This window comes from Mytilus californianus, unplaced genomic scaffold (assembly GCF_021869535.1).
Source record: "Mytilus californianus isolate M0D057914Y unplaced genomic scaffold, xbMytCali1.0.p SCAF_14, whole genome shotgun sequence".
NCBI classification, from domain to species: Eukaryota; Metazoa; Mollusca; class Bivalvia; order Mytilida; family Mytilidae; genus Mytilus; species Mytilus californianus.
In genome coordinates, this window is record NW_026262626.1 from 10,803,753 (window position 1) to 10,817,016 (window position 13,264).

Sequence of the window (13,264 nt, forward strand, 5' to 3'; positions counted from 1 at the left end):
TGATAAACAGTCACAAACGCACACAAACAGCAGAGACAATTAAGGCATATAAGTACAGGGGAAAACCAACAATGGGAAAAAGGGGGGAGGGGAAGCAAAAGTGTTAGTTTGGATTAATGGGCTATTATAATATCATTTCCCCTTAAAATCTTAGAGATAAACAGTTATAACTAGATATGGAACCTTTAATTAAGACTTGAAGTTATTTATAATTTGAATCTTAATCGAAAGCAATTACATATACATGTATTCCTTAAATAATTGTAAGTACTAAGTTTTTTGAAGTTGTATAAAATAATTTATTAAAGTAATATTTTTGTCATTATTTTTTAAAGTAACCTCTCTATACTCATCTAAAATTGGATAAATACTTAATTTTATTTAATGAAATGATATAAAAATTCTTGAAAACTACATTTAGTCCATGCTTTATTTGTCATTTAAAATAACTATTGAGTTATTAAATAATTTTTAAAAACAAAAAATATTTATAAAAGTGACTAAAAAAAATTACTTGTTTAGTATCGCCACCTGACTGTTGTTTGTGTCTTGATAACTTTTATGTAGCATATTATATAATATAAACTATTTTTAAATCATATCATCTAATTATAAAGTTTGAGAATTTTTTTATTATAAAAAAAAAGAATGATTATTAAATATAATAAGAAAATATTTGAATGACTTTTACTTTTTGTGGAGACTTGAGATTTCTTTCTAAGCATTACACAGCACTGTTGAAGAATTTCTAATCTATTTTATAGTTTTGTAAAATTTAATGCATAATGTATTAGAATAGACCAGATGTTTACACAGGTGTTTATGGAGCATCCTCTATAATGCTCTACTTTCCTTATCATAGAAGTGGTGTAGATTTGATTGACATCTTAATGGATCATGATAATTATTGTCACATTAACTGCTGAGAAGAGCCTACTTAAAAAGCTCTGAGCATCCTCCGAGCATGCTCGGAGCTTCCTCGTAAGAATAAATCTATGATCCCTAAGAAATAGATCAGCTGTATTTGGTGTACAGTATGATTGTAAGCTGTACATGTCAGTCTGGTATTTTTTCATCTGACCTTGACATGCCCGGCATTATCCTACATTGGACAGTGTTCAGATTTTTTGGTTTGGTCATCTCTTGGACACTATAAGCAACAGGGTCACTATATTTTGTGTATGAAATGATTTTAAGGTGTACATTTCTGTCTGGCATGTTTCAAATGACCTTGACCTCATTAGCATGGTTCATTGGTCAATGTTGAGTTTTCATAGTTAAGTTTTGTAGGTTTATCAGATGCAATAGGTAAACTATGTTTGGTGTATGGAATGATTAATATATATGTCTGTCTGGCAAGGTTCATTTGAACTTGAACTCTTTTTCATGGTTCATTGATCATTGTTAAGTTTTCGTGGTTTATCTGTTTCTCAGATACTATAAACTATAGGCTAATTATATTGAATGTGAGGTATACATGTCTGTCTGCCAGAGTTCATCAAACTTTGACCTCATTTACATGGATCATTGATAATGTCAAGATTATGTGTAGACTGATTATTCTGTCTCTTATGTGTTTATATTTGTCATTTCATATTTCCTTTATATCATTTTGGATTTTTATTTTTTTGTTGTTGTTTTTTTTTTGTGTCCACACAAAAAATATGAAATGACAAATATAAACACACAAGAGAAAGATTATTCGGTCTAGTTTATGTGATACTTGTGGTAAAACTTTCGTATTACATACTTTTGTCATTTTGGGGCCTTTTATAGCTTACTATGCAGTATGGGTTTTGCTCATTGTTGAAGACCGTAAAGTGACCTATAGTTGATAACTTCTACATCATTTAGTCTGATGGAGAGTTGTCTCATTGGCAATCATACCACATCTTCTTATTTTTATTTTTCAAAATAAGTACAATCATAAACAATTATGAAACTGGATTGATAGAATATTTGCCAATAAATGATTTATTGATTGGTGTTTGCTAAATGCCTCATCAGTTATGGAATGATTGTTGTTAACTTAACAGCCAATCAATTTTGGACAACAGAAATTTATGGCGAAAAATACATTGTTCTTAAGTTGCGTAATTGGTCAAATGGTGAATGTTCAACTATGTATAATGTATATTGTAGTTATTTCAATCCATAGTAGAGTAATAGGTAGTGTATCTCTTGACAAGTATTGGCTTGAAATCTATTGTCGTGGGAGGGTCCTTTTCTATATCCACCACAAATGTGGCTGGACCCTACATATGAAGTGCTATATAAAATAGTGTCACCAGACTTAAAGTACTTTCATCAACAACATTTCAGACATATTATGGGTTTTGATGATGTTATAATTACCGGTCTTCAAAGACACTTGATTGGGCTTACCATGTCAGTTTAGAATCTAATTACAGTGGGTTCATATTCATTTCTCATAACTGTAATATCAGTGTTTGACTTTACAATTGTTGAAGGCAAAGCAAACTGGAAATGAAAAATAAACCCATAATGCATCAGCTGAAGTAAATCCCCGGCATATAAACAATCCTTAATTTGCTGTTTAATCCCAACTCCCTTTTCATTTAAAGGTCATTTTATATCATACATTTCATGTTCATTGTGTTGAAACTATTTTTTAACCAAAATTCCATCAATCAGTAGCAGTTCATAAAATATTCTGACTGACCAGTTTATTTTTCCTTTAGAATCGCTATCTTGTTCTACTTTGACTACTAGAACTAAAATGATACAACAGTTTCACACATTTTTTTCCTCGTTAAAACTATTCTGAACATTCAGATTTTGTAATGGATACTTTAAACCAATTTATTTTTTGTGAGTGATTTATTTTGAAGAGTTGAAAAAGAGCATGAATATAAATCATCATGAATATGTAAATCTTAGAACTTCACTAATGTCAATACATAAAGAAATTAGGAATTGCCTCGAAGTTGGCTAGAAAGGGATACATGCAAAAATAAGTTGGTTTACAATTTTATTGTGGATTCATTATTATTCATTGGATACCAATTTGTGTGAATTTTGTGGGTACAAGCTAACCTGGAATTTAATTGTTCAACAAATTAAAAATTTTCAATTTGAATACATGCAGACTTTGGCAAAACCACAAAATCAAATATCCATGAAAATGCAAGTTTTCCACAATAGACGAAAATTGATACACATGAAATTAAATGAATCCACAGAATTGTAGCACTAACAAATCTAATACCAGTAACAGCAAATAAATTTAATAAAATAATCAACAAAGAAATAATAGTATAACAGTTAAGTGAACAAATTATTTTGATTGGCAAGCATGTCATTCAATATGAATCACCTAAAAATCACTGACTGACAGACATTAAAAAACAAATTAACGACATTTTTGTTTTGATTAGAAATTTTCTGGGCACACTCCCAACAACATATTTGCCATTCACACTGGTTCAGAAGGCAACATCAAATGGGAGTCTTTATTCCTTTCTAATGCTGCAGTTATCTCAGTATGGTCTATTTTTAGCACCAGACAATCACTTCTTGCAATAATTTCTCCCTTACTTCCCATCCAATCACAGTGATCTAGAGAACAAATGTAAAAGAGTAGAAAAAAATTATCTCTTGATTAAAACCATAAATGAAATTGTTTTGTTTCATTCTGCCTGATGTTTCAGAAATCATATATTTCAGATAAACTTAAAATATAACCTTCAAAATTATTCCTTACACACACTGATGAACTGTGTTTTCATTGACAAATGAATCGATCATATCTATTCAAATAAATATATATTTTGGTCTTAGACACATGATTTGTTTTAGTTGCTTTGAACTAGCTTTCAGTAACTGTGAGTACTCTCAGATCTGTACTTTGTGTCTTTTGTGTTTTTGTTTATGTTCCATGTGCTTTGTATCGATCTGATGATTGAAGCCCTTTTCAACTGATTTTTATAGTTTGTTCTTATGTTGTTCCTTTACACCACTTTCCCAGATTAGGGGCAGGGTTTGGCACCAGCATACATATTTTACCCTGCCATATTCTGTATGTGCCTGTCCCAAGTCAGGAGCCTGTAATTCAGTGGTTGTCGTTTGCTGCTGTATATCATATTTGTTTTTTTCGTTTATTATTTTGTACATCAATCAGGCAATTAGTTTTAATAGACATCTTAATTGACAATTGAATTATCGCTTTATTCCCCTGTAGAAAGGTGTCCAATCTTCTTCCAAATAAACCAACACACTATTACCAGGTATCTGTACAGCAGATGCAATTAGTAACACAGATCAAAATTATATTGCAATGGCAATTGGAAACACAGACAAACAAACAAAAAATCTCCTGTACACAATAGCTAAAATAATTGTTTTTAAAAGCAATCACAAACACAGGTCCTATTGTATCTGCTGTATTGATAGCCAGTAATAGGGTTGATATCTCTATTGTAAAAACTTACAGAAAACGTCACCAGTATTTATTGTGTAGGCATATCTTATTTCAGGACTTGTCAACAGTTCAAGTTCTCCTTTAACAACCAAGATAACCATGTTGTCATCTGTAAATAAATATTTTCTAATTTAAATTATAGGTTTTATTACCTTTGCAGAGAACTCTCGATTCAAAACAAAATCTTCTTCAGCCTTGTTTTAATCATGGGTTCAAAATGTATCATAAAAGTAAAATGGTTACCCTCTATGGAGGATATAATGAAATTACTGGTCTTTTACCAGATATAAGGCATTATGACCAAAATAAGGAAATGGTATACATATATTGAATAAAGATGCCAAGGCCCTGTATGAAATTTTGTATAGTATGGACATTCAAAGTGTAACTTTCATTCAACATATAAAATCTGATCATATAAAAAAAGAGATTACTAAATTAAAAGCCTTGCCAAACTAGTACAAATCAATTCTCTAACTGAGAAATGATATAGTCATCAAGTTTTTTTTATAATGACCTTGACTACCCATGATGGTCCTACATGGTCGGTATGATATAGTATATATACCCTGCATAGTTGTATATACTGAACACGAACTGTGTTTCCACCGGAGAACTGATATTGGATACTATAGATAATTTGCTTAATATTTATTGAATATGTGAAAACAATACTCACCATATTCCTCCTGAGTACAAACAGTATCTCCTGTGCTAAACTGATTAGGTATACCCTGCAGAGCTAAATATTGAACACATCTTGGTGAGCACCTGGCAAATATTCTATGGTTTTTCAAAAAATGGAAAAGAACCTGAAAATTTGATAAAAAATTTAGGTGATGTAATTTAAAATAGATTAAATACTTGCATTTATAAACAGTGCTCAATATATATATATATTTGGCAATTGCCAATGGCAGTCAGCAGGGTTTAAGAACATCCGTTGTTCGACCTGCTAGTCAAATGCATTTTGTTAAAATATACTTTTTCACTTTTTTGGTCTTTTGGAAAATGTTGTTTGTGCTGTATTTAGACCCCTCTACTAAGAAATTTGTTTTGCATGCACACATATAAAAATTGCGGTTTTTATCCAACGCAATCATAGGTTTGAACGTTGTTTTCAATTTAGACTTGTACATATATATATATATATACACTTGTATACTTATTATATCATATAAACAGGAAGTGATAATTTTGACAATCATGAAATTAGTGAAAATGAGTCCCCCCAAAAAAGTCTTATTTCTGCCAAGGGAGAATGTACAATTTGGGCAAATGAGGTCAATAAAGATCAATTGCATTTCAAAATTTGATCCTTCTCCTTCCAGAATTAAAATTACACTTATTTCATCTATTCTGCAGCCATGAAGTACCATTTGATTTGCTAAAATGGTGAAATGACACAATATTAACCATTTGACACACAAATATGCAGATAAATGATGTAGAGAAAAACCCTTAACACAGACAAAATTTTCTCAGTAACTTACGGTCTATTATTAGAGGCTCAATATTTCAGTTAAAAGGACATTATCAGAGTTTTATTTCCAACAAAGTGCAACTTTAATTTGCCTTTAGTGGTTATTGTACACAAATTTAGATGTAGACCCTTGAGTTATTAAGACTAAATTTGGTTTATACTATTTTTTTTAAAGATAGATGATTGACCCCAAGAGATGGTAGCAACCAAGACTGACACCCTTGTCCAAGTTCTAGTTTTAAATTTTCTTTCTTTTGTACAATTTATCTAACATATTATTGATAAACAGTAGATGTACCTCGAATTGCAATAGATGAGGAAATGTCCTATATAAAACATCAGTTTTGTTAACCAATGCCCTCCACTTTAATTCTCTTGCTTTCCATATTTCTGCACAACCTGAAATGATCTGTCAAAAAATGTATGTAATATACAATTTCATTGAACCTATATGCTGAGAGTACCATGAGATGCACATGCAGATCGTAGAGGTCACTAGCGTATTTGGTCTTATGAGGTCAAGTCATGGAATTTATCCCTCTTATGTTTATTTGAAAATAATGGATATCTTAATTGTTTTTAACTGGAAATTAATATATTTGTGACATTTGGAATACAAACTTTACGATTTGATATAGTTTTTCGATGGATTAATATTCTAACAATGTAGCTTGTGATGGATAATTTGTCACGTTGTCAGCATACATTTGTTAATGACATGGCTGAACATTCGAGCATTGACTCGGTATCTGTACTGATTTTTTGTCATAGGTGGATGTCCTATATCCTTTCATTTCTATTAAACTAGGCAAGACATTCAAAGTCAATGAACCATGACTGAACAGACGCCACCAAATAAAACGTCTGGAAATGAGACATGCCAATGCTTATAAAACTGTGTACCAAATACCATTGAATTATCATTAGTGGTTTCCTTTAAACTAACCTATACACAAACTTTAACTTGGAAACTATGCAAGAGTTTCAAAGTCAATGAACCATGATGATGGGACAAGATCTAATAATCTGCAAGGAAATGAGACTTGCAAATGCTTATACATCTGAATAACAAATATCATTTACTTAACATTAGTGCTTCATCTTAAACTGAACTTATCACAAACTTTATCATATAAACTATACAAAACATTCAAAGTCAATAGACCATGACTATGGGGTGGGTCCAAAAAAATCTCCATGGAAATGAGATATGCCAATGCTTATACAACTGCATACCAAATATCGTTGACCTGTCACTCATGGTTCCAATTTACTGACCAAATCACACACAAATACATTGTTGATGCTCAGCCGCCGCTACTGTAAACAGCATGCTTAAGTCTCCCTTTTTCAACATCATCAAAGAGAGACAATAAAAGTCTTCTTATTTTGCATATTTGTACTTCATTATTTTTTCACATGTTCCTGATCAAAATCATAAACTTAAAAGAAAACATTTGTTTTAAATAGTGATGTGGAAAATTTGGGATTTATTGTTTTGTTTTCAGACATAAAATGAGACAAATATCATATAATCAATAAACATCTACCGGTAATTATAAAATATATATTATATCAAATACTTTTTTAGAGAGGGAGCAATCATTGAATGACATATTGTATAGGATTGAATGTTGATATACTTGACCTTTGGTCTCTGGTTGAAAGTTGTCTCATTGGCAATCATACCACATCTCCTTCAAGCTTCATATCCCAAGCTTCCCAATTCTGAACTTTCCATTTCTATGCAGCAACATTCCAGCAGCGCCTGCATATGGCGTATATATCTCCCAGTTGATACGATATTCCAGGGCTTGTATTTCCTATCATGATTTCCTTGATAGAGGGTTGCTGCTCACAAGGAAGCTATTAAACCAAGAGTTCCAAGTGGTGAATTTGAAATCGTCCCTTCGTAAATTGTACGGATGCCATCACGAGTTGGTTGACTGTTATGGAATAACAGTTTCACAGATGAAAACGGATATGTTCTAATTGTCGTAACTACAATCCCATCCCTTTTCCCAAGAATGTGACCTACAGAACTAAGACTTATCACCAGGTTTGTACTAATATGAGTAACGCGATGGGTGCCACATATGGAGCAGGATCTGCTTACCCTTCCTGAGCATGTGAAATCGCCCCAAGTTTTTTGTTGGGTTCGTGTTGCTCAGTCTTTGGTTTTCTATTTTGTGTTTTGTGTACTGTTGTTTGTCTGTTTGTCTTTTTCTATTTTAGCCATGGCGTTGTCAATTTATTTTCAACGTATGAGTTTGAATGTCCCTTTGGTATCCTTCTCCACTCTCTTATTTTCATATTCTAGATGTCATTTGGTTTTTCTGCTAATGAGTTGTTGTCTCATTGACAAAAACCCCACATCTACTTCTAATCATATATATTACTGTGTTTTCATTATTTTTAGTTACATATCAATTTTCGTGGATTTTTGAGGGAAACATGAACCACAAATTCAAATGTTCATTGAAATACAAATGTTTTATAAGCTTGTATACAGACTTTGGCAAAACCATGAATTCAAATATACACGGAGATACAATTTAACATTAATCCATGAAAATTGGTATGGTCATATCATATGCTTTCATACATCATATGAATTCGTACTATGCATGCTTTTTCAATGGAAATTGTGACGTTACAATGCATTCTTAATAGCAGGAAAACCCATGAGACGAGGATACCCACGAAAAATAAATGAATCCACAGTATTTTATCTTGATTCTTACCTTATTTAGAACATTGTCTATGCATTCCTCTTTGATAATTATGATTTGACAGCAGGTTGATGTCTGGATGGTCACAGCACTGTTACACCTTAAGTGCATACCTTTAAACAGATATCAAAATTAAGTCATAATGTAAAACAGTTCCATGAAAACTGTTGAATAGCTCCATTGTACAAGCAAAAGAGAAATAAAGAATACTGTATTTCATAGAGTGTAGAAGCTCTAAGGAGGCTGCATTGCTCACCTGGATTTAAATTGTCAATAGTGACTGGATTTTTAAAGCATCTTCAGTGTGTTATGACTGTTGTGGACATCATTAATACTTCTTAAAGTGAACCCTTCATTTATAATACCCTCTGGTTTGGTTGCAATCAAAAGTCTTTTTTGTCTTGATGACCTTTTGTATTTCTAAATTATACAACTCTAGACTAATTTTTGACAATTATATGCATTTAATTGGCCCATAATGTTTTCTATTTCCAACAGTGTACAACTGAAGATTAATTTTGACAATCAAATGCATTTGTCCCTATGTTCTATTTTTGTAACAATGGTCATGTAAGTAGTATATTAATAAAGAGGTGTGGTTTGATTGCCGAACAACTTTCCACCAGAAACCAAAGGACATGTATGTAGGCATGTAGGTTGGCTTCTTAAATAACAGTTTAAACTAAAGACTTATCATGAAGGATCATTGTCAGGGTCAAATTTGGTGTAAATTTGGTCAATTGTTTCAGAGGGAAGATTTCCAAAACTGCTTATGCAATTTTTTTCTTGCTTGTGACTTTGAAAAGCACTGAACTCAAGTTTCATGGTCGAAGCTATATTGGACAAGACTTAGTGGCAGGTCCATCGCCTATTTTTATGAAAGAAAATCATATATTCTTTCAAGATAAGTTCACCAATTTTTTTTAAATTGAATATGCAATTCATTCCTATGGATCACTATCCCCATTGTGCCGCACTTAAAAAACAAGCCGCCATACATATCCAAGTTTAACATATGGACAGAGGAATTGAAGAAAATATTACTATTACTGCATTTATAAAATGAATTTCACCTACTAATGCATAAATTACTTTTCTATATAATTTTCACAGAATTTTCTATTTCTGGAAACTATGGCCATCTTGGTTGGTGACAAACAAAAAAATCAGTATTCATTCTAAAGGGGGAAGTAACAAGTAGAGTTACTTCAACATTTCCTTCATGTATGTTGTACCACATCAAAACTAGAGGCTCTCAAGAGCCTGTGTCACTCACCTGATTCTACTTTGGTTTTGGAAATCATGTAAAAATAGATTAAAATCATAACAGATACCCTAATAATGAGTGAGGCCAAATTTGATTTAATATTGGTCCTGTAATTTAATAAAAAATCCTGGTGGCCATCTTGAACAGTAAATCGGCAACAAAGTAGCAACACTTAATCAGCACCTCATAAGAAACATTTATGCCATGTTTTGGTTTCATTCCATTCAGTGCACCTCTAGAAGAAGCATTTCTATGTATTTCCCATAGGGTCTTATGTTAAAGGAAGTCCCCCCATTGGTGGACATCATGGATGAAGGATCAGCTTCAAAGTAACAAAACTTAGTCAGCACCTCATAAGGAACATTCATGCCATGTTTGGTTTCAATCCATTCAGTATATGGTTCTCTAAAAGAAGACATTTGTATGTATTGTCCATAGGGTCCTTTGTTAAACATTGTCCCCATCTGGCAGCCATCATGGATGAAGGATCAGCTTCAAAGTAACAACACTTGGTCAGCACCTCAAAAGGAACATGCATGCCATGTTTGGTTTCATTCCATTCAATGGTTCTCTAAAAGAAAACATTTGTACGTATTTCTCATAGGGTCCTATGTTAAACTAAGTCCTCCGCTGGCGGCCATCTTAGATTATGGATCGGCTTCATAGTAACAACACTTGGTCACGACTCATAAGGAACATTCATGCCATGTTTGGTTTCATTGCATTCAGTGGTTCTCTAAAAGAAGACATTTGTATGTTTATCCCATAGGGTCCTATGTTAAACTAAGTCCCCCGCTGGCTGCCATCTTGGATGATGGATCAGCTTCAAAGTAACAACACTTGGTCAGCACCTCATAAGGAATATTCTTGCCATGTTTGGTTTCATTCCATTCAGTGGTTCTCTAAAAGAAGACGTTTGTATGTATTTCCCGTAGGGTCCCATGTTAAACTAAGTCCCCCGCTGGCGGCCATCTTGGATTATGGATCGGCTTCAAAGTAACAACACTCGGTCAGCACCTCATAAGGAACATTCATGCCATGTTTGGTTTCATTCGATTCAGTGGTTCTCTAAAAAGAAGACATTTGTATGTATTTCTCATAGGGTCCCATGTTAAACTAAGTCCCCTGCAGGCGGCCATCTTGGATTATGGATCGGCTTCAAAGTAACAACACTCGGTCAGCACCTCATAAGGAACATTCATGCCATGTTTGGTTTCATTCGATTCAGTGGTTCTCTAAAAAGAAGACATTTGTATGTATTTCTCATAGGGTCCCATGTTAAACTAAGTCCCCTGCAGGCGGCCATCTTGGATTATGGATCGGTTTCAAAGTAACAACACGCGGTCAGCACCTCATAAGGAACATTCATACCATGTTTGGTTTCATTCCATTCAGTGGTTCTCTAAAAGAAGACATTTGTATGTATTTCCCATATATAGGGTCCTATGTTAAACTAAGTCCCTGCCGGCGGCCATCTTGGATTATGGATCGGCTTCAAAGGAACAACACTCGGTGAGCACCTCATAAGAATTAGTGGTTCTCTAGAAGAAGTTCAAAATGTAAAAAGTTAACGCCGACGACGAACGACGATGGACGACGGACGCCAAGTGATGAGAAAAGCTCACTTGGCCCTTCGGGCCAGGTGAGCTAAAAACTGATATACATTACATAATGGAACCATAAGCTAGTTTACACTGGGCTAGATATATCAATACAAATTCAGTAAAATGTTGTGATCAGAGCACTGGGCCATTAAGTCTAGTCACAACTGTTTAAATATTTAGCACATTTTTTAAAATTTTGATCTGTTAAAGAAGGTTCATTAAGGGCATATGATACAGAAGATATCTCACTCTGATTTTTTCTTAAATTTTGACACAAAGTCAATTTTGATATGCACTATTGAAAATACAAAGAAAAATACACCTTCATAACTTCATTTAACAAGATATTTCGGTTTGACTTTGGCCTGTTTGAGGTAAAAACACAAATTTTCATATTTCAATATTTTGCCCAAAACTTTCTAAAACGTTCAAATGAAAAGAGATATTTCTTGCTAATACAAAAGCATGCAGCAAAAAAAATAATTGTCTATTCTATAAAACAAACATGTACACCTTACAATAATTGTATACACCTTAAAAACAGAATTCCAGTGTTTTCTAATTGAGTTCACTAATTTATTTACATTGAAGGATACATATATTTAATGCTGGAGAACTCTACAAATATACATTTTTTGATAATGTGAATGGTGAAGTATTTGAAATGATGGGAAAAAATCTTTACAAGCCGTCCTGTTGTCATTTTATTTTGTTTGTAAATTGAAGCTGCTTGTTTTATGCTTTAACTCTAGAAGCAGAAATAAATGTTACACTTTAAAAAAAAAAGAATTCCAATGTCCCCCACCATTGCACATTTTTTTTTATCTATCCCAGGGCAATACCTTAAAAAAGACTTTTTCAGAAATATCCTGTAATAATTGTAAGAATGAGATCGGTAGCAATGTTATTTTCTATATAATTTTCATTTCCTAGTGGTAAAACTCCTGTAAAAATAGTTGGTTGGAACTCTTCAAAGACCTTCCTGATATATATTTCATATAAATTCAAAATAGAAATGTAGGTGTGACAGTGCTTACACTGCAATTTTCAATATAAATTTCTTTTCAAAGGGACATAACTCCTGTAAAACTAATTGATTAGGGCTGAATTTCGAACTTGTCCTTGAACATTGCTGAATTAAACCTTTGATATAAATTTCATTACAATCCTTTATACAAGATGTAGGCATGAGAATGCTTAAAATACAATTTTCCATAGAATGTACATTTCTAAGAGACATAACTCTGGTCAAAATAACTAATCAGTGTTGATTTTTTAACTCTTCTAATATATTGCTGATATACATTTCATAACAATCCTAAAAGAAATGTAGGCTTGAGAATTCCAAGGGGTATTTCCTTTCAAAATATTTGTTTGGGTCGGGTTATCAGACTTGTAAGGTTATTGCTGATATAAACCTTTGATATAAATTTAATATAAAAAAAAACCTTGCAAGAATTGTACATGTGAGAGCGTTAACAAGACAAAAAGGATGGCTAGTTATTTCAATGACGCCCCACACTGCATTTTCATTTATTGTGACTTGACTGTAAGTGTTGCTCCCCACCTATTGCAATTTATTCAAAATTCTGACCAAATTGCAATTTGTTTTATGAAACCGTTTTATATTCAGTAAAATATATGTGTAATTACAATAAGTTGTTAGTAAGTTTCCATGGGAGATAATCAATTTTTCCTTCGAAAAGACCCATATATTCATAAGAATAATGATTTTAG

General features: G+C 32.7%; 1 protein-coding gene across 2 annotated transcripts in view; it reads right to left on the reverse strand.

The window, feature by feature from the left end:
- Nucleotides 1–3,232: 3,232 nt before the first annotated feature.
- LOC127724185 (uncharacterized) overlaps nucleotides 3,233–13,264 on the reverse strand; it is a 36,743-nt gene continuing 26,711 nt past the window's right edge. For both annotated transcript variants that reach the window (XM_052231086.1, XM_052231085.1), the window contains exons 8-12: nucleotides 8,669–8,769; nucleotides 6,223–6,333; nucleotides 5,121–5,253; nucleotides 4,452–4,550; nucleotides 3,233–3,579 (exon numbers count right to left, since the gene is read on the reverse strand). In XM_052231086.1, the coding sequence (XP_052087046.1) occupies nucleotides 3,437–3,579; nucleotides 4,452–4,550; nucleotides 5,121–5,253; nucleotides 6,223–6,333; nucleotides 8,669–8,769 (587 nt within the window). In that variant the 3' untranslated portion in view covers nucleotides 3,233–3,436. The remainder of the gene's footprint in view (nucleotides 3,580–4,451; nucleotides 4,551–5,120; nucleotides 5,254–6,222; nucleotides 6,334–8,668; nucleotides 8,770–13,264) is intronic.